This window comes from Myxocyprinus asiaticus, chromosome 17 (assembly GCF_019703515.2).
Source record: "Myxocyprinus asiaticus isolate MX2 ecotype Aquarium Trade chromosome 17, UBuf_Myxa_2, whole genome shotgun sequence".
Lineage (NCBI taxonomy): Eukaryota > Metazoa > Chordata > Actinopteri > Cypriniformes > Catostomidae > Myxocyprinus > Myxocyprinus asiaticus.
Genome location: NC_059360.1, coordinates 44736299 through 44764290, shown reverse-complemented (window position 1 = coordinate 44764290; position 27992 = coordinate 44736299). Strand labels below are relative to the sequence as shown.

The following is a 27992-nucleotide window of genomic DNA, read 5'->3' as shown; positions in this document are numbered from 1 at the left end:
GGTACTCCCCCATTCAAGTAGATAGGAGCTGCACTGGCATGACTGGAAATAGCCTCCCGAGAGCGTTCCAAAGATGGCCGACAGTGGACTGTGGACTGTTAATATCCACTGTTTTCGGTGAACATGGAAATAGATTACATAAAGTCTTGCCTCTTTATATGTTTATTAAAATTAAGAAGAGGATTGCAGTGATTATCAGCGATCTATACACCATCTGGATGGGGTTGCCTGTCATGTGATCTGAAGCTCCATTCCGTCAGAGCGTGGGTTGCCTCCGCGCGTCGAAATATCCCTCATTCTGGAGTTATTTTGCGCCAAAGCACTGCATCCCACTGTATGAGTTTAATGCTCCCATGTTCTCAAATTCACCATGTGGATCTGGCAACCATTTAGACGCATTGTGAGCGAGTAAGTAGAGGTGAGTTTGCCTGTAAAATGAATGCAGAATTTTTATGATGAATCCTGAATTAATTATTCTCTTGCTAGCTTATATTATTTCCATTTGATTTCTTTGAAATGTTTCTTTTTGAAACTGTAAATGTCAATGTCGTTTCCCAGATGGTTGTATAATCACGAGTGTAGGTGGCGATCACAATTAATGGATTTATTCTAAACTGCACCCATCTTAATTACCTGTCACAATGCACATGTAACCAGATGTTTGAAAATGAGCCATTCGTGTTCTGGCAATCCTGTTATAGCTGTTTTTATGTCGATTGCATTGTAGTTTAACAGCACGATTATCTTTAGAACTATCTTATAGCTCTTATAGAACTTGCATGGGGAAAATTGAATGTTTATATTGGAAATGAGAATAAATGCAGTTATATAGGATTGGGCTGTATGTCATTAAAATTCAGCCATCACATCCCTGTTGCCATGACGCCTGCGAGCTGCCTCATCCCTCATTTGCTTTAGTTCTGCACAATGTTCTGTTAATGCTCGTTTGCATGCTCTTTTAATAGATGTTTCGATGTCTACATTTTATTGCGTTATTTAGAATATAAAACCGCGAATTGTTGGGGATTTAAACGTCCTGTGACGTAATGGGGACTAATGTCAACTCAAGTGTGGGTGCAGACAGATACATTTAATGGATTTTAAATTATTCTGGCTTGTACTTGCTCGTCAATCTGCTAATGATATATGTCTGTTTCAATGGTATTGTGTTAAGCTTTATCCCTATCTCATTTGTGTGTGTATTTGTGTTTTACTCTGCACAGAAATCCTGGACTCCAGAAGGCTGAAAGCTGCTTTTGTATAATGAGGATAAAGTCAATATAGTCCTTCTGTTTTAATTAAGATATAATTCAAACATAGACGTTTTCTGAATATAGATTGAATAAACTATATTATTTAGATTATAATGGCCTGATTTTAGTCACATTCATTTTTTAGACATATCTGCACATCACTTTTTTTCTTTTTTTTTTTTTCTTTTTTTTTTTGAATAAGCGAGCAAAATGGAGCACTCCTTCAAAGACGGAATTTGGACAAAAAATGTCCAGCGACTATGAAGAGGTGGGCGTTTTCATATTTTACATGCCAAGATGATCTTTTGTTAGTGACAGCTAGCATTATAGATTCTGCAAGTGGTCAGTTGATGTGTGGCATGTCATACTCCACACAATAAACCCTAATGTTGTCATTACTGGAAAAATCAAGTTGTCTTAAAGGGATATTTCACCCAAACATGAAAATTCTCTTATCACTTACTCACCCTCATGCCAACCCAGATGTTAATGACTTTCTTTCTTCTGCAGAACACAAACAAAGATTTTTAGCAGAATATTTCAGCTCTGTAAGTCCTCACAATGAGGAACAATTTATGTTCACATAAAGGAAACATAAAAGTAATCTATATGACTCCAGTGGTTTAATCCATGTCTTCAGAAGACCTATGATTGATGTGGGTGAGAAACAGAGTAAATTTAAGTTGTTTTTTTTTTTTTTCTCCAAATCTCCACTTTCACTTTCACATCTGAAAGCCACATGTGGTGCCTGTTTATTTTCACTTTCACATTATAAGTAAACAAGAACTAAAATATTGATCTGTTTCTCACCCACATCTATCATATCACTTCTGAAGATATGGATTAAACCACTGGAGTCATATGGATTACTTTTATGTTCTGTTTATGTGATTTTTGGAGCTACAAAGTCTGATTACCATTCACTTGCATTGTGAGGACTTACAGAGCTTAAATATTCTTCTAAAAATCTTTGTTTGTGTTCTGCAGAAGAAAGAAAGTCATACACATCTTGGCATGAGGGTGCACTCTAAAAAATGCTGGGTTATTTTTTCTACCCAAAAGCTGGGTTGAGACTGTTGGGTGAAGAAGTTGGGTTGATCTGATCCAAACCGGGATGGTAAAGGTTTTATACCTGTAATCCAGCACTGCTGGGTTGGGAAAGCGGACGTGAAAGAAACCATATACGTCGTACATCATTACCTACGTACAGTTTCAAATCTTTGTGAAGGCTGCAGAATGAGAGAAAGAGCACCAACGCTGGAAGATGTAAGCTGTAAGTCATTAATTTATTCATTTATTTAGTCATTTTTGAACATATGAAGGAATATTTAGATACAGACAGTTGAATTACTGAAAATTAATGCACATTCTGTGGTGAAAATGTGGTGCGAAGCGACCGTTACGCATCAGATGTGCATTAACTTCCAAAACTTCAACAGTTTGGATTCAGTTATTCCGCTGATACCACAGTTACCACACACATAATACATAACCACATGCATTTGTTTGTCTCAACACATATTCAGGTTTTCAGCCTGGGTTTATAACTATTCACTGAATAACCTGTAAACGAGCGGTGCTGTGTTGCGGATGCCGCGTGAAATTGTAAACCTCCGTGAAGACTGAAGAGCCCGAGAGGTGACACTAGAGACATGCAAGTAATTATTTTTTTTTTCAATAAGCAATATTTGACAGACCACCGCGAATGTTCATTAAACAGTGTGGAATTAGTTATTCGGGAGCGTATCTATGTTCCCAGGGTCCTAAGTTCCCCAGTTCAATATTCTGTTAATACACATTAACCCTCCTATTGTGTTCGGGTCAGATTTGACCCGTTTCAAGTTAAAATATTTCCCTAACCCTAACAAGTTAAAATATAACCTAACCCTAAGCCCATGTCATATTAAGTGAATACAGAGCTGGGGAACATGTTTTCAGGTACCCATTATGTGCTAAATATAGCTGGGGAACACAGGACCCTGGGAACATAGGACCCTTTGTCACGTTTTCATTATGTGCCACATAAATCTGGGGAACATAGGACCCTGCAAACATAGGAATGACTCCAGTTATTCTGCTTATCCCATGATTAACACACATTTATTTGAGCACATCTTTCAGATTCTCTTCTGTGTTAAACTAATTTCTTATGTAAAAATTTTCATCTAAACTAGTTATTTTGCCCGCTAGACACCCAGACATGCTTCTGGCAATCCTTATGAAAATTAACCATGGTTTTACTGCAGTAATATTGTAGTAACCATAGATATGTGTCATTTATTTTATTTTTATTTTCTTTATTTTTTTGGGCAGAAATCATGGTTTTACTATAGTAAAATTATAACAACCATGGTTTTACTACAGTAACACTGCAGTGTCCATATAGTAACCATGGTAAAATTGTAGTTGCTATGACTATGTATAACCATGGTTAATTTTGTGGCTACTGTGGTTTTACTACAAATACTATGCTTACTATAGTAAAACCATGGGTAATTTTTGTAAATATTTGACAGTGTTTGATAGCTTTTTTCTTTACTTTGATATTTTAAGACTTTCCCAGTTCCCTATCGATTCAGTTCACTCGACATTGCGGTAAACGCTTTTGGGGAATTCCTTCTCCAACGACCTAGTTGAAGCTCTTGTATAATAATGGCAATCTTAAGATTGGCAATGGTGTTTGAGCCATTTAGACACGCAGTTGGCCAATATAAGTGGGTGCGCGAACACCATTTCTTCAGAATTTTCTTCCTTCAAAACCGACATTGTCTCATCTTGACTACGACAATCATCTCGTCTTGACTACGACAATCATCTTGTCTTGAACAACCCTCTCTTCGCCGTCGACGGACACCCTCCAGCGGACAGGACTTCCCTGCAGATGCAGACAGGACGGCTCATCGCCTGTACCACTCAGTGCACACAGAGAGAAGACTCACCCCTCCCCTGCAGTGTTCCGGCGAAGATTCTCTCCGCCTCGCTGTCGAAGACGCTTCTGGGTGAACGGATTCTTTGCTTCAGACACTCGCTGTTGAACAATGCAATGTATCGGTGAGACACCCCCACTTCCCGCAGCGTTTCGGCAGGAGATATTGTATCCTTTTCATATATACTTATTAATATGTTGATGTAGCACATAAAAGATCCGCTTGCGTCCAACGTGTCTTTTTCAAGATGTCGTTCCGCAAGTGTTCCGCATGCGAGCGGCACATCCCGCCATCAGATGAACATGAGAGCTGCATTCCCTGCCTGGGCCGAAGCAGCTCTCATAGAGACAGACTGACCTCACTGCGAGGGCATGAGTCTCCAGACGCTCTGCTCAAGGATCGCCCTCGTTCTGAGCCTCTTCTGTGTTAGATACCGAGTTTCACACAGGGTGGCATGGCGGGGCTGTGAGGTTGAGTTGGATGAAGTCGAGGAAGAGCCCGCGCTGGCGCAAGCCCCGCGATCTCCCGATGTAGCGTCTGCGCCAGTACAGTATACGCGTGATGAGCTCCGGCCCTCTATCAGAGCACACTGTCTTATCACATTGGCGGTTCTGACTATGGGGATGATGTCGTGTCGCTCGCAGTATCAAATATGAGCGAGTGGTCCACGGAGGATGTCGCCGTCCCTTCCCCCAGTGATGGTGAGGAGCGTGCACATGCCACTGATAAGAGCTGATTCGCGTCCCTTTTTGGGTGGTTGTGGAACTCTGTACCGTGGTCTCCTCCAGTCGAGCCAGAAATATCTCACCTGGATGAGTGGTCTTGCAGTCCGGTAGCTGTCAAAAGACTGCGTCCCAAAGGGCAGCGCCATCCTTTACGGAGATCCGGCTTGCGTGTTAACTCGCCTCATTATGTGCTGGCCTTAGAGTCAGAGGGCCGTGGTTCAAAACCAGCCGTCGACTCAAACTGATACATGCCATGACAGTCATGGATGTGACACAACATTTCGTGGCGCTGCTCGTCACAAAAAGTCACCGGTAACTCAGTCTGATGACTCGCCGCTCTATTTCTGATTAACATTTTTGTTTTTATTCACATAGATAACAAAGGAAAGCAAAACAAATATACACAGAATCAACATTTAACCCCCCATTACCCCTCCCTATATATAATATATATAATAATCACACGTTTAAAATTAAACTTCTCCCTCCACTGCCCCTCCCCGAGAGCCCTCCAAAAATGCCAAATAGCTGCCCCATTTCCCATCAAACGAATCCCAATTCCCCAGCCTTCTACATGACGCTTCCTCGAAAGCCACCACCCTCCCCATCTCCATGCACCATTCTTGAAATGAGGGCGCTCCAGCCGACTGCCATTCCTTTAAAAAAAAAATTGTCTGTCAATCATAACACTGGTTAGGACCCAATTTCTTATTTGTATATTCCCTATATTGATGACTGCCCCCATCGCCTAAAATACAGAGTCTAGGGCAAAATGAAATTTGAGTGCCCAATACATAACACATAAAACTCTGAACCTTCAACCAAAATTCTTGGATCTTAACACACCACCAAAAAACATGGGTTGTGTCTCCATCTTCTGATTGGCATCACCAGCAGGTTGGTGTGTCTTTAAGACCAAGCCTATACAATCTAGTGGGGGTCCAATAGAATCAATGTAAAATCTTGAATTGCATAAGGCGCACCCTTGCATCTCTAGATGCAGACTTGACGTTTTTTAGAATCCTAGCCCAAACTCCCCCCTCCAATACCAAGTTTAAATCTTTCTCCCATAATCTCTTGACAGAAGTTAAAGCGCCGTCCCCCAGACTCTATTAGCAGGGAGTAATACACTGATGCCTCATGACCTTTTCCAAAGCAGTAATCACCACTCCCAGAGTATCTGCCGCTTTAGGGGGGAATATGCTACTCCCAAAAACAGTACAGAGCAGGTGGCGCAGCTGTAAATACATAAAGAACTGAGATCCCAAAATGTTGAACCAAATTTTCAAAGGATCTCAACACTCCACTCTCATATAGGTCACTGAGTGGATTAACCTGCCTCACAATCCACTCTGACCAGCAGAAAGGGGACTCATTAATACATAATTTTGGGTTCACAATGGAGAAAGCACTGCCTGCGTCTGCTCGTGCCGCACATGCTTGACATGCACGCATTTACATGCTGTTCACTTCCCCTCCTCGCCGGAGTTTGTTGGCAGATTACATGTGTGTTGTTTCTCTGTGGTGATTTTCTTACACGATAGAGAAAGCGATTGGTTGTGTCTGCTCGCGCTGCACATGCTCGACACACGCACATTTACATGCTGTTCACTTCCCCTCCTCGCCGGAGTTCGCTGAGAGATTGCATGGGAGATATTCATCAGGAATCATGGAATTATGCCAACTATACCCAACTTTATATTTCTCCCAACGAAAATTCACAATTCTCAAATTAGCAGTGCATCAATTAAATCAAAGATTGGATGGCCAGAAATGTCCTTCTACTCAATTCCGCCAAAACGGAGGTACTAATTATTGGACCAAAACCTCTATTTAAAAAAAAAAAAAAAAAAAAAAGCCGCTAAAAAATAATTTGACTCTCTAGATGGATGTACCTATAACTCTGCATAAAATTGAATGACATCTACACTAATATTATTCTATTTGTTTCTATGTCTCATCCTCGGGATTCATATCCCGAGGTTACCAGAGCCAGACAGATCAAGTTCTGTTACTGCTTGGTGTCGGACACTCATGCTATGTGTCTCTGAGTGATGAAATGCAGCCGGTGCTAGCCAGATATCACTTCAGTCTATTACGACGGACTTAAGAGGATGAACTGATGCCAATTCCAACTGTAAGACATCGGATACTTCAAATGCCACTGCCCGAACCTTGTACTTAGGATAGACCCCACCAAATCTCACCGAAATGACCTGCCGGTTGAACTGCGATGCACCTGATTGATCTCTGCCTGCATCACCTTTGACCATTGATGGACTACACTCTTGAAATGGAATAATTAGACTGTCATTTAATTGCCAACAAAAGCCTTCATCAGCCAACTAACAAAGGACAATGCAGTTAATCCAGGATGGACTTCAAAGACATTAGTCATTAATCTTACAGTTCATAAAAAATCATTTTTGTAAAAAAACACTGGTCCTTAACACTTACTTAGTTTACTAATTTTAAACCATGACCTGCACTGCACATAAATAACTAATATTGGCATTATATTCATGCTGGTTAGCCAGAGGGGAACTGGCCCCCACAGTGAGCCTGGTTTCTCCCAAGGTTATTTTTCTCTATTAACCAACATCTTATGGAGTTTTGTGTTCCTTGCCACAGTCGCCTTCGACTTGCGCACAGGGGTTCTAAATACAATTATTATTTAATTAAGCTGTATACACAATTTACAATCATATTTAATCAAACTACATAATGATCACTCTAAGACTTTATAGATATTACAGTTTAATTTTTTTGTAAATGCATGATTTTCTGTAAAGCAGCTTTGAAACGATGTGTGTTGTGAAAAGCGCTATACAAATAAAAATGGCTTGACTTGCATGTGTGTTATTTCTGTGTGATGATTTTCACATAAACAATCTTCTCACACAATAGAGAAAGTGCTTGTTGTGTCTGCTTGCACTGCACGTGCTCGATACACATGCACATTTACATGCTGTTTGCTTCCCCTCCCCGCTGATGTACGCCGGGAGGCTTCACGCCAACTGTTTTTGTGTATTGTGTTCACATAAACCGTTTTCATAAAAATCTGAAATGTGCTAGTCACAAATATTGAGACGCACACATTCATATGCTGCTCATTCCCCACAGTAGGTCGCTGGGATGATAAACAAATGTGTTTTGTGTGTGGTGTTCACATAAGAATGTTCTCACATAAAAAAGCATTCGCTGTATGAGACGCACACACATCACACGCTGTTCACTCCCCGCCAGAGTTTGCCAGGATGTTATACGAAATGTTTCTGTGTGATGTGTTAAAGAATGATTCTTACAAAAAAGAGAAAAGTGCTCATGATGCCTTCATGAGACACTCAAACACTCTCATTTCTCTCCCCTTCCCCGGCGGAGTTCGTAGGGACTGGGATATTACTCAGACTGTTGCTTCTGTGTGTTGTGTTTACATAAAGGATGTCCTCATAAGAGAAAAGCACTCGTTGCACTGCAAGAGGCGCACACACTCGAAAAAGGCCGTCACGCTTCTTTTACCCACACACTCTGTGCACAACCACTTCCCAGTGGCTAGCGGAGATCTATCTCCTCTGGCGAGCAAGCCGACGCACCCGCTATCTTGCTTAAGGCATTCGGTCCCTGTAGAGATTGTTCCGAACTGCGGTGCACACAAAGGTTTTACAGCCGATGTCTTCTGTTCTGGAGTGAGTTGGCAGGTTTCGGCCCATTTTAGATCCGAGACGCTTGAATCACGCGCTTGCAAAACGCCCATTCAGAACAGTATCTTAGAAACAGATCTTACCACTCATCTACCCTTGGGATGATTTGTGTCAATAGATCTAAAGGACACACACATACTTTCATGTACGAGTTGCACCTCATCTCAGGCTGTTTTGAGATTCGCATTCGAAGGAAAAGCATAGCCTATTAATTCAGTCTTTTGCTTGGCTCTCCACACACTCGAAGTGTATCGATGCAGCGCTCGCTCCACTGAAGCTGAGCAGAGTGTGCATTTTTAACTACCTCTATGATGGGCTATTATTAGCCCGATCAGAGGCTCTGTTGTGCGAGCACAGGAATTTAGTACTCTGAGGCCCAGGCTATATAAATGGCAATGTCAGACTGGGTGAAAAGCATCTACCATTGCACAGTTAGGTCTTTTACATGAGACCTCTCCAACGCTGGCGGCACGCCTGGCGCCAGGGGCGCATGCGTGTTGGCATAACTCGCCGCTGTCTGGTTGCTCTAGCACCTTGGACAGCTCCAACCTTTTAACAGCATCATGCTGGGTCAGGTCTTCTGGCAAAAGGTAGTAATCACAGATGTATTCAGCACAGGCTGAGGCCCACTGTGCGGTGGGCGCCCAGCCTTTGGCACCTAGCACTTCAGTCGTCTGGAAATACTAGCTGTCTCTTAGCCTTGACGGTTTTGCTTTCCGAGGTAGTGAATCACCACGTTCTGATTCGATCGGACAACATGACAGTGGTAGCTTCCATAAATGCTCTGCCCCGCTGGGGTGAATGTCATTCTGCAAGGTGAATGTCATTCTGGTGAAAACTCCGTGAACTGCTCCATAGCTGAGATCCTTACGTTCCTCCAAGAGCGGCTGGAGGTGGATCTCACCACATCGACGCTTAGGTAGCAACTATGTTGACTTGCTTTGTCAAGTTCCAAAGTAGTTTGAAACTTTGAAAAACACATCTGGAGACCTGCATTCTGTTGCGCTCTTTCCGGCTGTCTCTGAATACAAGAACACATCCTGTTAGTAGTAGTAGTAGTGGTGGTGGTGGTGGTGGTGGTGCATGGTCTTGGATGACATGAAAAAAGGGCCTTAGGTTTGCCATGGGCTGGTGTCATGGGGGGGTGTTTGGTAAGGGTTGCCTTCAGAAGAAATACAATAATGCTACAATATGGTTCAAGGCCTATTTTTTGACATTATTAAATGCATTCCTTGTGCTTGACCCATGTCCAGAGCGCTGTACACGCTCTACTCATGTACAGTACATACGCTGTATAAATGATGAGAAAATTATCATTTTTGGGGTTAACGATTTAAACAACATTAGGTAACATTATGAACTAACAATGACCAGTTTTCATAAATTAACTCAAAATATTTTTCATCGCTACTTTAACTAATGTTAACAAATACAATCTTATTGTAAAGTGTTACTGAAAATACCATATACTTTAGAAGAAGCACTAATAAGTCATGAGTACTGTGTCAGACACGTAATAATTTTACAAAAAGTCATTTCTGTTTTCCCAGGTTCGTACCAGTGGCTGAGTACAGTACCTGCATCGTGCAAAAGATGGCATCAAATTTTCATACACACTGATGCTTGGAGAAAACAATCAGTGCTTTCAAGCTTTTGTTGTCATTCACAGAGAAACGCTTCAGCAAAATACTTTGCAGGGCACAGTGGACATTTACTTCAACGCTTTCTACCTCTTAAATATTAGTCATCCCAAGAAGTGTTCCCCAGTGTGTGAATTTCTACAGACTGGTAACTTGTTTATTGAAACAGACAATAAATTTCTACCTTTTGATTGTTATTGTTATCTGCCTCCCTTATGTGTGTGTGTGTGTGTGTGTGCATCTCTGTCTGTTGGTCTGTCTGTCTGTCTGTCTGGGTGGTGGGGGAGGGGTGTAAAGTGATTTTGATGACCAAAAATTTGTTTAAATTTTAAACCCAATTTGTAGTAATTATAGTACCCAATTATAGCAATTTTTAACTAATAGTTGGGTAAAAAAAAAAAAACGGCATGCTGGGTCAAACTTTTACCCAAACCCGTTGGGTCAAAACAAATCCAGCGTTGAGTTTGTCCGTATTGGACCCAGTGCTGGGTTGCAAAAATGACCCAAATTGGGTAATTTTTAACCCAGCATTTTTTCAGAGTATGAGTAAATGATGAGAGAATTTTCATTTTTGGGTGAATTATCCATTTAATCATTACTTGTAATGTCAAGTTTTAGGCTCATAACTCAAACATCTATGTCCCTTGAACTTATTTTTCTTATAAATCCATAAACTTAAGATGAGTGTTTATTGAGGCTATGGGAAATATCCATAATGCCTTGTGCCTGAATTATTTAATTATGTTTCCTTAGTCAAAGGAGACATGTGGGGACTGTTAAATTTGTTATTAAGAATTCATAGAGGTCTTGGCTCTTTTGTAGTATTATGATGTTTTGTCGCAAATAGTGGTTTCATGTGATGTCACCATTACGCTGTAAAATCTAATTAGTTGACCTTAGATTTTTCAAGGCAATCAGTTTGCATGCTTTTTCTAAGTAAACTTATTTGGCTCAAGTAAACTGTACTTTTTGTCATAAAGTATTTTAAGTAACATTAACTAGTTATAAGTAAACTTAACTCATCTTTGATTGAAGTATCATTGTTTTTATGTAATTATTTAAATTGAGTTATAGGACTTGTACATTACAAGGGAAATTATGACTGGAATTTTGGTTGCCATATGGCACATTGGATTCTCCTCATTACCTTTTAGTGCACATAAATCTGCACTTTGGTAAAGTACAATTGAGTAAAGAAGAATGGCTTAAATTAACAGGCTCCAAGTTCACCAGAGGTAACACTAATCACCCTAATGGTGACAACTATCAACCAGCTACAACAAAACAACAGCAATATTCATAATAATTAAAACTATATACAATTTTGGGGGCCTGGGTAGTTCAGCGAGTTTTGACGCTGACTACCACCCCTGGAGTCGCGAGTTCGATTCCAGGATGTGCTGAGTGACTCCAGCCAGGTCTCCTAAGCAACCAAATTAGCCCGGTTGCTAGGGAGGGTAGAGTCACATGGGGTAACCTCCTCATGGTCGCTGTAATGTGGTTCTCGCTCTCGGTGGGGCACATGGTGAGTTGTGCGTGGATGCCGCGGAGAATAGCATGGGCCTCCACACGCTACGTCTCTGCGGTAATGGGCTTAACAAGCCACGTGATAAGATGCACGGATTGACAGTCTCAGACGCGGAGGCAACTGAGATTTGTCCTCCGCCGCCCGGATTGTGGCGAGTCACTACGCCACCACGAGGATTTAGAGCGCATTGGGAATTGGGCATTCCAAATTGGGGAGAAATTTTTTTACAGTTTGAGATAACTATTAGTATTTAGAGTGATAGGTTGATCTGTGTCCCCTTTGGTCAAGTTGGACCCTGGACATCTCAGTTCTCCTTATGCATGTGCAACTGAAGTACAGATGTCTATGCATTTCTGTGGAGAAATGATTGATTATGACTGACCTAGAATCAGTTATAATCTTCTTTATTTAAGCTGTGTTATTGTTTGACCTAAATTTGATTCCATTCGATGAATTATAAAGTACATTTACATTACATTACATTTAGTCATTTAGCAGACACTTTTATCCAGAGTAGAAACAACAAAATGTAAATGGCAAATCTGAGTTTAGACTACTTGCATCTAGTTATCTTAACTCAAATAGTTAAGTTCATTCTATATGATCAGCAAGTTAAGTGAACTTAATTACACAAGTTTTTTGAGATGACGTTTACTGAATTCAACTGAGGGAACAAGTTTAACCAGTCAATTGAGTAGAGTCAGCTTATTAGGGTTTCAGTGCATCTAAAACATTTTAAAGGGATGTTCAAAACAAGTTAAGCTGGATCAACAGCATCTGTGGCATAATATTGATTTTCGCAAAAAGTCATATTTACTTTCCCCTCGTTTATAAAAAAAAATAAAAAAGTGTTACAGTGAGGCACTAACAATGGAAGTGAATGGGGCCAGTCCATAATAAACACTAAAATACACGCTGTTTCAAAAGAGTAGTCGCAAGACATAAACATTATACATGTAAGCATGATTTTAGTATGATAAAATCACTTATTAACCTTCTACGTAAAATTATATCCAATACCGAGATTAAAGGGTTTAGTTGTCTTGAAAACGAAGTTGTAATATTGAATTTATTTCGTTTCACTGTATATTTATATATGCAGCCATATATGTGTACTGTTTGTGACTGGAATGACGATAAAAACAATAAACCAACAAACAAAAAGAAATGTTATCCAATCAAACAATAGTTACATTACAGATCATGAAAGTGTTTAAAATCATGGTGTTGTTGATATTAACTTCCTCCTCTACACCCATAGCCTGGTCAGTCAGTAGGGATGTTGGCTGCGGTGGAGCATGGTCCGGTCCTCTGCAGTGACTCCAACATCCTCTGCCTCTCATGGAAAGGAAGAGTTCCCAAGAGTGAGAAAGAGAAGCCGGTGTGCAGGAGGCGCTACTATGAGGAGGGCTGGCTGGCCACGGGGAACGCCCGGGGTGTTGTGGGCGTGACGTTTACCTCCAGTCACTGCAGGAGAGACAGAAATACCCCACAAAGAATTAACTTCAATTTACGGGGTCATAACAGTGAGGTCAGAGTTTCATCTAAAAGTTATTTTGCAGACAGATTAAATGAATTTTTTAAGCTTTAACATTTTTTAAATCAAAAGAAGTGTTTTTGTCAGTTTGCCATGCTTGCAGGTAAATAGCGCAATTATGGATTTTTGGAGGGAATTAAATTCCCATGCTGTGTACCTGTACAGGTTGTCCTTGTCAGGTGGAATGAGCCATTTCAGAAGCTTGCTACATGTGACATGGAGGGAGGGATATTTGTGTGGATCCAGTATGAAGGAAGATGGTCTGTAGAACTGGTGAATGATAGAGGTGCTCAGGTATGTTAATATTTAAAATGTATTTTACTTCTGTGGTCAGTTTAGAAGTGTATAAGATACTGTATGTCTGTCCAGATTGAAAATCATATTTATATGCTTTGACAAACATACAATGGGAAAGGTTTTACAAAGTAAAAAAGTAAATACATTTATATATACAGTATATACAGTGGGGTACAAAAGTCTGAGACAACACTGAAAATATGAGATTCAAAATCAACGTTTTTGAATTTTGAAAAAAAAAAATAAATAAAAATAAAACCAAGAAACTTTATGTAAGAGTAATATTCTGCACTATTTTTAGGCCATTAATCAAATTTAAGCATGCACTTTTAACTCAAATTGTTATGCTAATAATATAATTTGTAATAAAAAAATATATATATATATTTATCAGAAAAATTCCAAATAAAAGCATTTTCACTAGTTGTCTCAGACTTTGCGACATCACTATATATCTAGCTGGTATGGCGATACAATTAATTGCCATTTTCAGGGGCATCACTTTGTTTTAAAAAGTGGTGGGAACATTTTGGGGGAAAGGGGTGACGTCACAAAGTGGCGAAACTGATGAATATTAATTAGGTTATGTGCTGATAGAGTCAAATAATCTTTTACTGTTTTGATAAAAAGTTATTCTTGATGACCAATTCAAGCGCTCCAATAAACATTTTGCATAATTAATTTGATGACTTGATCCGTGCTAAACACTGTCAGTATTGGGATTTTGTCAGTCAATAGATAAATACATGGATCAGTAGGCCTAACTTTAGCCAGAAAGACTGGTCTTATGGTAAAGTTTTCGCCTCTAATACAAGGAGTTCCGGGTTCTAATCCACTCTGATATGAACGAAAATTGCATCTGTACGTCAGTGGATGTATATCATGAGCAGGGACACATCTGTTTGCATTTTTCTTTGTGATTTAACTGGAAAGGAGCGCAAGCTGCGCAACAGCGGAGTGTGTAGAGCTCATCTGGATGCACGAGAGAACATCACTGCCCATTGTCACTTAACGGCAATGATAACTGCCGCAAAGATTGACACTCCTGCTCAAGAACTGGAGATGTTTCTTCTGCATAGACACTTATGATGAAAGCTATTTCAAAAAGTGGTGGGGACAAAATTGGCAAAAGCAAAAAGTGGTAGGGACACGTCCCACCCGTAAATGATGCCTATGGCCATTATTATGCTTTCATGTGCTGTTTCCTTAAGTCAGCCACTACTGAACGTGAGAGTTACAGTTGTAAAGCACGAAAAACTAGTTCATCAGTTAATTATGTTTCAGAAGGGATATTGGTTAAATCTTCAGCTCATTATTTCCAGAACCCTTGACAGTTTTTAACAAAGTCAGTTCAGAATCAGTTTTAGAGTTTTTATTAAAAATGTATTTTAAACATCTTATATAAGTTTTTAGTTGTTCTACCTTTTTTTATATTTTAACCTGGATTTCGCCATTAGAAAATAGACATTGAAGTTGCAATGGCACTAAAAAAAAGCTAACACATTTTCTAATTCAAATTTTTTGGAATCAAAATAATTGAATGAAACTTGTTTTCACACACACACGAAAATAGTTAGTGGTTTGTCATCTAGGTGAGCGACTTCACCTGGTCACATGATGGTACACAGGCCTTAATCGCCTACAGAGATGGTTTCGTCCTGGTGGGCTCAGTGAGTGGTCAGAGACACTGGTCATCTGAGATCAATCTGGAAAGCCAGATCACCTGTGGAATCTGGACCCCCGATGACCAACAGGTAACCTTTTGGTGTGACCTCATTAAATTGAGGCAAACTATTAAAAAAAAACATGACCATATTATGCAACAGTTCTTGCCATCAAGTTGTTTTCAGTCTTTCCTCATGATATAACTTGGACTACTGCTCTTGGACTTCTGCATATTTCCCTAATTTGGTGTTTTCACTCATTTAAACCCCCCTAGGTGCTGTTTGGAACTGCAGATGGGCAAGTCATAGTGATGGATTGCCATGGCCGTATGCTTGCCCATGTTCTGCTGCATGAGTCAGATGGGATAGTCGGCATGTCCTGGAACTGCCCAAACTTTCTGGTGGAGGACAGCACTGAGAGCGATACAGACTCTGATGACCCGGCCCCAGCTCAAGGTACATTACACTGTTAAAATGAAAGGTTATTCAATGGTTCTATGCAGCACCAGAACTCTCTTCTTATCAAGAACCATTTTTTACTGTATAGGGTCCTTGAGTTATTTGTCAAATGTGCAACAACACAGCAGCAACAAAACTTGACCATGAAATAGATTTTTTTTAAATCCTAAAAATGTATATATTATAGATTTAGACATGATATATACTATTTATATAGAATAGGAATTATTACTTTTTTAAGGATGATTGCATTGGCAGTGATGTGTATTTGATTTTTATGTTGTTGTCTTTTCTTTCAAGTGCAAAATCTCAAACCACTGCTCACAGTCAGCTTCATATCGGGAGATATTAGTTTAATGAACAGCTATGATGACCTTTCACCTAACATCATACACTCAGGGTTGAAAGGTAAAATACAGATCTTTTATAGTAATAATATAATTAGCCTGAGACCGCTTGTGAAAATGCTTTCAGTTTCAGATTTTCTTGGTACAGTGTTTGGTATGTCCTCCTTTGCTGTAATGACAGCATGCACGCAAGCTGGCATGGACTCCACAATTTTGTGCAGAACCTGATGATTTTCAATGTGGTCTCAGACATTTGGACCCTACTGTATGACCATCTACATGCATTGCATACACTCACTGAGCACTTTATTAGGAATACTGTGGTCCTAATAAAGTTCCTGATGTGGTCTTCTGCTGTTTTAGCCCATTCACCTCAAGGTTCGACGTGTTATGCATTCTGAGATGCTATTCTGCTCACTACAATTGTACAGAGCGGTTATCTGAGTTACTGTAGACTTTCTGTCAGCTCGAACCAGTCTGGCCGTTCTCTGTTGACCTCTCTTCTCAACAAGGCATTTTCGTCCACAGAACTGCCGCTCACTGGATGTTTTTTGTTTTTGGCACCATTCTGAGTAAATTCTAGAGACTGTTTTGCATGAAAATCCCAGGAGATCAGCAGTTACAGAAATACTCAAACCAGCCCTTCTGGTACCAACAATCATGCCACGGTCTAAATCACTGAGATCAAATATTTTACCCATTCTGATAGTTGATGTGAACATTAACTGAAGCTCCTGACCCATATCTGCATGATTTTATGCATTGCACTGCTTCCACACAATTGGCTGATTTAGATAATCTCATGAATAAGTAGGTGCTCAGTGAGTGTAAATCCACATACACTATATTGCCAAAAGTATTCGCTCACTCATTCAAATAATTGAATTCAGGTGTTCCAATCACTTCCATGGCCACAGGTGTATAAAATGAAGCACCTAGGCATGCAGACTGCTTCTACAAACATTTGTGAAAGAATGGGCCGCTCTCAGGAGCTCAGTGAATTCCAGCGTGGCACTGTGATAGGATGCCATCTGTGCAACAAGTCTAGTCGTGAAATTTCCTCGCTACTAAATATTCCACAGTCAACTGTCAGTGGTATTATAACAAAGTGGAAGCGATTGGGAATGACAGCAACTCAGCCACGAAGTGGTAGGCCACGTAAAATGACAGAGCGGGGTCAGCGGATGCTGAGGCGCATAGTGCGCAGAGGTCGCCAACTTTCTGCAGAGTCAATCGCTACAGACCTCCAAAATTCATGTGGCCTTCAGATTAGCTCAAGAACAGTGCGTAGAGAGCTTCATGGAATGGGTTTCCATGGCCGAGCAGCTGCATCCAAGCCATACATCACCAAGTGCAATGCAAAGCGTCGGATGCAGTGGTGTAAAGCACGCCGCCACTGGACTCTAGAGCAGTGGAGACGCGTTCTCTGGAGTGACGAATCACGCTTCTCCATCTGGCAATCTGATGGACGAGTCTGGGTTTGGCGGTTGCCAGGAGAACGGTACTTGTCTGACTGCATTGTGCCAACTGTGAAGTTTGGTGGAGGAGGGATTATGGTGTGGGGTTGTTTTTCAGGAGCTGGGCTTGGCCCCTTAGTTCCAGTGAAAGGAACTCTGAATGCTTCAGCATACCAAGAGATTTTGGACAATTCCATGCTCCCAACTTTGTGGGAACAGTTTGGGGATGGCCCCTTCCTGTTCCAACATGACTGCGCACCAGTGCACAAAGCAAGGTCCATAAAGACATGGATGAGCGAGTTTGGTGGAAGAACTTGACTGGCCTGCACAGAGTCCTGACCTCAACCCGATAGAGCACCTTTGGGATGAATTTGAGCGAAGACTGTGAGCCAGGCCTTCTCGTCCAACATCAGTGTCTGGCCTCACAAATGCGCTTCTGGAAGAATGGTCAAAAATTCCCATAAACACACTCCTAAACCTTGTGGAAAGCCTTCCCAGAATAGTTGAAGCTGTTAGAGCTGCAAAGGGTGGGCCGACGTCATATTAAACCCTATGGATTAAGAATGGGATGTCACTTAAGTTCATATGCGTCTAAAGGCAGGTGAGCGAATACTTTTGGCAATATAGTGTATATCATGTAAATGCATTTATCTACAAACATCTACATGTTGTGTTTCTGTCTCGTGATCATTGTATATGGAATATTCCTGGTTATTTTTTAACCACAATGTCTGTGTACAGCATCCATGACATACTGTTGATAACCATCAACAATAATTCTGCTTTTGGTTTAAAATACTTACATTAATTCTTCAATAAACATTTTGTTTCATCCTTGAGCTGCACAGTGTCTAAATCGCCCTTTTGAAGTGGTACTACTTTTTGTGAGGGAGGAACTTCTGGTTATACAATGTACTCCGTGAAAATATCCCCGAGTATTCCTTAAGACCATTTGATGTCACATCATGATTGTTGATTCTTTGTGACAGAGATACACCAGATTGTTATCTGATTGGACAGAGTTGTGTCGTTTCAGATGTGGAGGTACAGTGGTGTTCTCAGGGAGACCTTCTGGCAGTGGCAGGGATGGAAAGTCACGGCCTGCCCGCTGACTCAGCCTGCGCCTCCATAATGAGGAATGCCCTTGTCAAGTTTTACAATGTCCAAGGGGAACATATATACACTTTAGAAACTCCAGCCCAAGTGAGCTGTCTACACCAATTATCATTTAACCACATGGGTTCTAAATTGACCCCGTTTACACCTGGTATTAAGATGCATTTCGGGGAATCCGAACACATGTTGTCTGCCCTAAATACTAAACGGGGTCTTAAATATTTTGTGATCAGATCACAAAAACCACATACGACTGTGGACAAAAACACATGTGACCACAACGCATTTGAAGTGTAAACTCTAATCCATCCTGTATGCATCACAGCAGCAGTGAAGCACCACCCTCACCTTTCAATCAACCACTGTGTTAAAACAAGAGTTGAAACTTTGCCAGTTATGGGTGGCTTTAAATGGAAATAACCATCCGGTCGTGACATACAAAATCACGAGAGCTTGACGGATCTTCTTCATTGTGTCTAATATCAACACAGATGAGAAGCTCAAACAACTGAAGCTCCTTTTATACAGGTAATCCAATAAAATAACAGATCATTCTGCTTGACATGTTGCGTTTGTGCTTAGATTAAATTTCAACCGCATCTGGGAGAAACAACGCTCCGTTTTTCACGGCTTTTTGGTCTTTTCTGACTCTGTTGCACTTTATTATCATGCAGTAACACACTGACATAGTTACTGATGTATGTCATCATGAAAACAGAGACCCTCCCCTCCAAATCCGAACACAAGTGGTTACAGGAGATGCATTTAAGTGACCAGGTGTAAACAGCGATGTATCTCACCTGATCAGATGCGATCGGATCACCTGAGATGCATTTAATTAGAGGTGTAAACTGGATCATTATGCACTGAATATAACAGAAGTATAAATATGTAGATGATCCAAATGATCTGGACACTCAAGAATACACTTAAAAATAAAAGACATTGCATTAGACAACAAATGATCAAACCAATTGGCATCAGCAAACAAATGATGCTAGAGTTTTTCTCAAAACTTACTTCCTTTTCTTAGACATATTGCAATTACTTTTAACCAACTAAACTCAAGGTAGTTTAGGGTGTGTATGAAAACTGTTCCCTTCAAGCTCACACAGATGTCCTTGCAAAATAATGCAATGACATTCATACATTTTCAAGTGTTCAAATACTTTTTTGGGGCCACGGTATAAAACAGTAGATTAGTATGTACAAATTATGCATACATCAACTAATTCTTATATTACACTGTATGTAAATCTTTTATTTGTAGAGGCCCATCACTACTATCTGCTGGGGTCACAGGGACTCCCGGCTGTTTTTAGCCTGTGGACCAGCACTATATGTTGTGCGTGTTGAGCACCGTGTGGCCAGTCTGCAGCTACTGTGCCAGCAGGGCATTGCCAGTGCTCTTAAAGAGGAGAGGGATGTGGGAAAACTGAATATGCCCTCCCTACTCTGTTCCTATGTTACCACTGCATTCATTCCAACTATCAAGGTACACAGGCAAAACAAATGAAGTTTTGAAAGTTACATGTGTGCTAATATAATGCATTAAACTCAATGTTGCTCTCATTTGTCTTGCCAGCCACCCATCCCTGATCCAAACAACATCCGGGACTTTGTGAGTTATCCCACAGCAGGCAATGAAAGGCTGCACTGCACTATGAAACGCTCAGAGGAGAACCAAGAGGCAGGAGGGCCATGTTACACACTCTACCTGGAACACCTAGGTGGCCTGGTGCCTATTCTCAAGGGCCGTCGCATCAGCAAACTGCGACCAGAGTTTGTCATTATGGACCCCAAAATGGATGGTAAAACAGGTATAGTGTATTACCTCATTTGTTGATGTTAAACTATTAATATTTGAAATGGATGTACAGTATCTTTCTGTTAACACACTTCTCGTTTAAGAACTAAAGCACCTGAAAAAGGATTACACCAAGCAATTGCATAAATTTAATGTTAAACTCCTTGTTAAGGTAAATGTATGAATGCACTGAGGAGTCTTAAAGTTAACTTTATCTGAGGGCCTGGGTAGCTCAGTGGTAAAAGACGCTGGCTACCACCCCTGGAGTTCGCTAGTTCGCTAGTTCGAATCCCAGGGTGTGCTGAGTGACTCCAGCCAGGTCTCCTAAGCAACCAAATTGGCCCGGTTGCTAGGGAGGGTAGAGTCACATGGGGTAACCTCCTCGTGGTCGCTATAATGTGGTTTGTTCTCGGTGGGGCGCATGGTGAATTGAGCGTGGTTGCTGCGGTGGATGGCGTGAAGCCTCCACATGCGCTATGTCTCCGTGGCAACGCGCTCAACAAGCCACGTGATAAGATGCGCGGGTTGACTGTCTCAGACGCAGAGGCAACTGGGATTCGTCCTCCGCCACCCGGACTGAGGCGAATCACTATGCAACCACGAGGTCCAGCACTATTGGGTATTCCAAATTGGGAGAAAAAGGGGGAAAAATCCCCCCAAAAAAAAAAGGTAACTTTATCTAATTTTGCCTTTCAGATGAGGTCTGTGTAAATGGTATGATCTCCTATATGACTGACAGCTGTAACTGCTCCGACTCCAGTGATATTGAGTTAAGTGATGAGTGGGTTGGACGAAAGTCACCAAAACTTTCCAGAGGAAACAGGTCTCCTAAGCTTCCTAGGTACTCTAAACATTTAAGGTACTGTCCATTGATTCACACAAGATTACAGGGTGGTAGAATTTTTTGTTCCATCAGAACCTTGGCAAAACACAAGATAAATACCAATACAGTAATCTTCTGAAACTTTTGAAGAACATAACATTTCCACCATTTTAACTGTCTTTCTCTTGTGTTTCATATTGTATCTTTGCCCAGAGTTAATATGGAATCAAGAAAGTCTCCAAAACTTGCCCAAACATCTCAAGAAATGTCTAGGTCTCCTAGATTACCAAAGAAGCTACCAGTTCGGTCACCAAGTCTAACTCGAAGAGAATTTCCTGTTGATGGCTTTAGTGAGGTAATTATCTTATTAATAAAGCCACGTTTGGTAATTATTTTATATTAATCTGCATGCCTAGAATTAATATGGAAGTGTTTGTATTCATTGGCTGCCTCTACTGGACACTTTGCTAAGCATTTGTCACATATATTTTGCTGGATAAAAAGGATTGTAAACCAACTTTGACTACTTTCTAAAGCTATCACCTAATTTGCTTTGCAGCATAATTATTTGGCCCAGGTCACCTCTAACATCTGGGGAACAAAGTTTAAGGTTGTGGGGCTTGCATCCTTTTTGCCAGCTAACTTGGGAGCAGGTATGACAGGTTTTGCATTAAAATTAACAGTTTCACATAATTGCTTTTGTGATGTTTTCTAATATGCTTTGATTAATAGGATTATTTATTCATTAATTACAATTTTATTGTGTTCCAGTTATTTATAAAACTAGTTTGCTGCACCTGCAACCCCGTCAGATGACAATCTATTTACCTGAGGTGCGTAAAATTTCCTTGGATTTCATGAGTCTCCCAGTCTTCAATCCTAATGTGTTCAGTGAGGATGAAGATGATTTACCTGGTAAGAATCTGTAAATCATTTTTGTACAGGTATTTGTTTAGCTTAAATACAATGACAAATAATATTCTTGCCTCTTTTTCTAGTGATGGGACCCTCTGGAGTATCAGCCGACAATCCTCCTTGCACAGTTAATATTCCCATTGCTCCAATTCACAGTCCTGCTCAAGCCATGTCTCCTACGCAGAGTATAGGCCTTGTTCAGTCTCTCCTAGCAAATCAGAACATTCAACTTGATGTCCTCACGAATCCCACGGCCACTGCAGTGGCGGCTGCTGCAGCTGCAGCAGCAACAGCAGCAGCAGCTAATGCAACAGCTTCAGAACATAGTCAGGACACTGTTACAGCACAGTACACAGTGCCAACAAGATACTCCAACCCTGGACAGGTGATATTTAGTGGCCTTGAAATGAGTAACATTCTAAGTGGAACCCTTCCTCCTCCCCCACATCATCTTCCGCAACAATCCCACCAACAAAGACAACAGCAACAGCAACAACAAGACCATCAACAATCAAAGCATCAGCAGCAATTACAACCACAGCAGCATCATCTGAAATTGCAACATCAATCACAGCAGCTGCATCCACAGTCACTGCAGCAGCAGCACATGCAACATCAATTGCAAACACAGCAGCATCAACAACAGCTGCAGCAGCAGCATCAACAGCTCCAGCAGCAGCATCAACAGCTCCAGCAGCAGCATCAACAGCAGCTGCAACAACATCAACTTCATCAGCAGCAACTGCAACAGCAGCAACAACAAATTCAGCAGCAAGTGCAGCAGCATCAACAGCAAATTCATCAACAACATCAACAACAATTTCAACAGCAGCAGCATCAACTGCAGCTACAGCATGAGCAAATGCAGCAGCAGCAACAACAGATGCAGCAGCAGCAGCAACAAATTCGACAACAAATTCAAGAGATGAGGCAGCAGCAACAACAGCTTCAACAGCAGCATCAACAAATACAGCTGCAGCATCAACAGATGCAAAGGCAGCATCAGCAAATGCAGCAGCAGCTCAAAATGCAAATGACCTTACAGCCTCCTCCTTCAGGTTATACTACTCTATCCTTGCATCAGTTACAGCTGATGCCTCAAATTCCACATCCAGGCCAGCCACCGATCAGAGGAGAACAAGTCCTCACTCTGAAGGTTCCCTCACGACCACAGTCTTTCATTGAAATGGACACTCTTGAGGTTCAGATGCGCAAGGTAAACCCTCCGCCACCTTATCCAGGTACAGTGGTGTCTGCTGCAGCAGCCATACCCACCACCGCCCCTCCAGTTCTTCTTGTTAGCAACGAGAATGGCAATACGCTTTCAACGGACCAATGCTTGACTAAGGATGAATTCTCTCTTCATCCGGTGGGCCTTCAATACCCAACTCCACTAGGCTATGAAAGGATCACAACATTTGACAGCAGTGGGAATGTGGAGGAGGTGTGTCGCCCAAGGAGACGCCTGTTAAGGAACCAAAATGCCTATGGGGTGCAAGGGATGGGCAGCTCTGCTACACTGAAAGTAACCTCTTCTGAGAACAAGAAGGTCCAACTGCCATATAGCTCAGCAACCCTCAGTCGCCTCTCCGTGCCACGATATTCCATACCAAGTGGAGACCCACCACCTTATCCTGAAACATCCAGCCAGATCAACACTATCAGAAGTTCCACACAGAGGATTGACAGCAGTCTGATTCATGCCACTTTGCGTCGTGATCGAAGGGAGCCCTCCCTAAAGGTTTCTCAAATGGTAGACACAGTGAGGACTTTACCGACAAAATCAAAAATGAATGGCTCCCTCACGTTGTCCTATCCGCCTAGGATCCCCACAGCTTTGTATACGTGCACTCAGTGTAGCAGTAATAGCAGCAGCACAAGTGTCAGTGTCACTGGTGGTGGTACCAACAGCAGTGGAATTGCTGGAGGAACTGTGGTGAGGCAAGAGTTTCCAGCAGGCAAAGAGGCCCAACACAGCACTATAATCGTGCACTCCAAAAGTGCGTCACCATTAGCTTCCCAGTCCTCATATAACCTTCTGAGTCCCGTTGACAACAGTAGAGACAGAACCGTTTATGTGAATTCTGCCTTCACTGAAGATGAGACACTAAGCCAGCAGTGCCATCTTGAAAAATCAGTGCGACATTTGACGCTAGGAGATGTTAATTTGACAGTCAAACGGCCTCCACCTTACCAATGGGACTCTCCTGCAACAGATCAACTATGGATACCTCAAGAGCAAAACATACTGCCTGCACCTCCTTCACATAAGCCACCACCATTCATTCTTAGCCCACCACAGCACTTGGACATGACCCGACTGCCTTTCGTCCTTTCAACAAAGCCTTCCCCCAGTCCAAATTCTATGACCCTACCTTCAGCTTATCAGTTGTCTCTTTCACACTTTCCAACAGTGGTAGGACATGGTGGACCTCAGTTGCAGCCTTTGCAGAGTCCTGCGCAGCCATGTGGTCCCAATGACATGGTAACATCTAGTCCTTTCAGCCAGCCCGACCCAACATTAGTCCTTCCCCCAGGTTATCCCGCTAATCTGACCAATCTAGGTTGTTGTACTCTGCCACCAATGTACCCAGGGGCTAGCTCTTGCAACAACATTCAACTCCATCCAATGAGTTTGCATCCTTGGAGCACTTACAGCAACTGCCCTCCCTTGCCAGACCATTCAGCCACACTCCCCGGTAAGACCCATCAGGCCTTGGAAAAGCCAATTCTTTCTCCTCCTCCACCACCTGTACCTCCCCCACCACCCCCTCCTCCACATCCTCTCCCTCCTCCTCCTCCTCCACCTGTTGAACTCTTGAACCATCAAATCACTTCAGAGGTGATTGCTGAATCTGGAGAGAGCTTTCAGGAGCAGTCCTCACTAAATGAGAGTCCAATTCCACAGGGAGCTGAGAGGTTCAACAAAAAGGGTCGTAAGAGGCTTGACAGTAGGGCAGAAGAGGCAAACATGTCCAGCGTCTCTGAAGGAAAATTAAAGAAGGAGAGTCGTACACTCTCAGACTTCAATTCCCTGATCTCCAGCCCAAGGCTTGGCAGCAGGGAGAAGAAGAAATCTAAAGGGCAGAAAGAGCCATTGAACAAGGCCAAGAAACTGAGCAGGACCTCCAATGAGTTCCAGGACAGCTCAGAGAGTGAACCTGAACTCTTCATTAGCAGTGATGAGTTGATGAACCAAAGCCAGAGCAGCAAGAAAGGACGGAAGAGCAAGCGTAATCTACGTACTGCAAGTGAACTTGAGGAGATCAAGTGCCGCAAAGCTAATGAGAGAGAGGATCGTAGTCTTGGCAGCCAAGGTTTCGTCTACGTCATGGCCAACAAGCAGCCATTGTGGAATGAAGCCACCCAGGTTTATCAGCTTGACTTTGGAGGACGGGTGACACAAGAGTCAGCCAAAAACTTTCAGATTGAGCTTGATGGACGACAAGTAAGCATTTTATTATTATAATTTCATAATGTTGATTCACATCAATATCAATCAATAGCCTCTAGTAACAAAGTTGTACTTTGCAATCATTCCTCTGCATCTAACACATAATTCCCTGTTACAGGTAATGCAATTTGGCAGAATCGATGGCAATGCATACATCCTGGATTTTCAGTATCCATTCTCAGCGGTACAGGCATTTGCTGTGGCCTTGGCCAATGTAACTCAGAGACTTAAATAGAAAACCTCTCTATATATTTTGGCCTTGAGAACAATTGAGAAACATTTTGTTGAAAAATTATGTTCTGTCTCTCTGCTGCCGTAAAATGCTGCTGTCTGTGTAAAACCAGTTAGTAGCTGAGGGATCTGGTCTCTCTCAGGCAGAGTGTACGCGAGACGTACACAGGTGATCCAACAATAGATTTTTGGCTTTGCTGTACCTTTTTCTTAATAGAGGTACAAGCTGATTTACCTTAAAGATGGTACACATTTGAAAAGAAAATGTAATTGCTTGTGTGTTGATGGAATATATTTTTATTTTAAGATTCAACCTTGATTAATTTTCCTGTATTTCAATATGTACTGTATAATGGTGTGATGAAATGTAAAGCTAATTACTAAAGTCTGACATAGATGTTAGACTATGGACCATTCAATTCCTTTTTTGCTTCCTCGCCTCCTTTTTATTTATTCTTTCCTGAGAGTTTTTTTTTTTTAACCTTAATCAAATTTAGGTTTCCTACAATCATTTTAAAGTGACTGATTTTTGACTGTTGTTTGTTGTCAGCAATTTTAAAAAAATGTGGGATTGAATGTTCACATCCCAACATCTTCCAAGAAGTGAAATCAGAGAAAATATATTTCAGTTATAATTATGTTTTCCCTTTTTTTTTTCTTTTTTTTTTTTTGAAAATGTCCTACATTAAATGTCTTAAACAATTATATTGCTTTATTTGCACAATTAAATATTATTAATGTTTTTTTGTTTTTTTTTTAGCAAATCAGTACTTTTTAATGTTAAAAATAACACAAATAAGAGTTGGAGCCTTTTTTATTTAATGTCAAATATATTATATAATAGTTTCTTTGTCGTGTAATAACATGACAGAAAAGTCCTGTAGTTAAATGTACCTAAACAAATTTACATTACAGTGTTCAGTGTACTTGAAAATGACACTTTAGAAGGAATTATAAAGTATAGTATGCATTTATTTAGCCAAAAATGTCTTATCTCACAATATAAATTGCATTTAATAGACTATATATTATGCATTGAGTGGAATAAAATGGAATAAAAAGTTGGTATGTTGGACAAGAGTATTCCTCATTCCTGAGGAATCTTGAATAATCTGATTTGTAATTTGTTTCATCACAGTTTAAAGGGACATCCTTTATTAGATTCAGTCTATTTGTTTTACTGTTTATTAATTGTGTATTCATATTTTAAATTTCTTACAGCAGAACAGCTAAAACAAGGTATTGATTTTTTTGTTGCTTTGTTGCTGATTTTTTTTCTTTCTTTTTGTTTTTTTGTTTTTTTCAGTAATTGTATCAGATTTTATTCTCATTTTTTGGTGTAAGCCAGACCGTGATTCAGAGTGGGTTAGCTGTTGATATTGTCAATTTTAAGCACTTATTCTAATTATAATTGTTGTATTCTTTGATGATTTGCAGTTGCAGTTATTTCTTACCACTTTGTACTGGGCTATTCAAGTTTAAATCATGTGGATTGTGAGGCTTCAACTGTGCTTTATTGCTTAATAATGTAAATTTAAAAATGTAATTCAAGGATCTATTGGAAGCATTAGAATGTGTGCACAGTAGACTTAAAGTCAACTAAATAAAATCAAACTAGTTTGATGAAATCTGTGAAGATTATTGATACTCTTGTTATAAAAAGTTATATGTATTAACAGTATTTACAGTGCAAGTTTGATTTTTGTTGGCTATTACTGAACTGGCTATGGTAAACTTGAATTCTGTTCACAGCATGCTATCCGCAGAAGTGTCCCACAACTCATGACCGATGCATGTTTTCAATTTCCGGTCCGGTGTATTCACTCGCATTGGCGTATTTCTTAGCGGATAATTATGGAGTTATATATGTGCCACAATTCTGCATGCGCAAAATTATATTTTGAGTGCACAAAAATGTTCTGCGTGCTCAAGATGATATTTTGAGCACAAAAAAATTCTGCTCGCGAAAGATGATATTTTGAGCGCACAAAAAGTTATTTTGCATGCGCTTGAACAGTTTTGTAAAGCAGTGTATCTTGCAAAGATAAATTCATTTTGAGCAAATGAAAATTTTGCGCTTGCATAAAGTTTATTTGAATGTGAATTTGCTC

At 40.9% G+C, this 27992-nt stretch overlaps 1 protein-coding gene and 1 long non-coding RNA gene across 3 annotated transcripts; both read left to right on the top strand.

The window, feature by feature from the left end:
* Positions 1–121: 121 nt before the first annotated feature.
* On the top strand, positions 122–27555 carry LOC127455523 (tubby-related protein 4-like). Of its 2 annotated transcripts, none has more exons than XM_051723497.1 (16): positions 122–418; positions 1224–1521; positions 13036–13305; positions 13477–13605; positions 15201–15362; positions 15548–15728; positions 16032–16139; positions 18572–18738; positions 19922–20146; positions 20237–20471; positions 21155–21299; positions 21495–21636; positions 21841–21934; positions 22053–22196; positions 22280–25644; positions 25769–27555. In XM_051723497.1, exons 2-16 carry the CDS (start codon positions 1501–1503, stop codon positions 25883–25885), a joined length of 5505 nt encoding a protein of 1834 aa, XP_051579457.1. In that variant the 5' UTR covers positions 122–418; positions 1224–1500; the 3' UTR covers positions 25886–27555. The 2 variants fall into 2 exon arrangements, with proteins under 2 accessions (XP_051579457.1, XP_051579456.1); XM_051723496.1 differs by having other exon boundaries at positions 21155–21317.
* LOC127455524 (uncharacterized) lies at positions 1946–10433 on the top strand. The gene is made up of 3 exons (XR_007899686.1): positions 1946–2526; positions 2780–2911; positions 10157–10433. It is a non-coding gene; the product is annotated as an uncharacterized LOC127455524 (long non-coding RNA).
* Positions 27556–27992: the final 437 nt, after the last annotated feature.

Coding starts and splice junctions, on each gene's coding strand:
- LOC127455523 (XM_051723496.1), top strand. CDS start 1,501: ATGTCCAGCGACTATGAAGAG. Junction 18,739..19,921: donor CTTTAGAAACTCCAGCCCAA/GTGAGCTGTCTA, acceptor TTTTATTTGTAG/AGGCCCATCACTACTATCTG. Junction 21,935..22,052: donor GCCAGCTAACTTGGGAGCAG/GTATGACAGGTT, acceptor ATTGTGTTCCAG/TTATTTATAAAACTAGTTTG.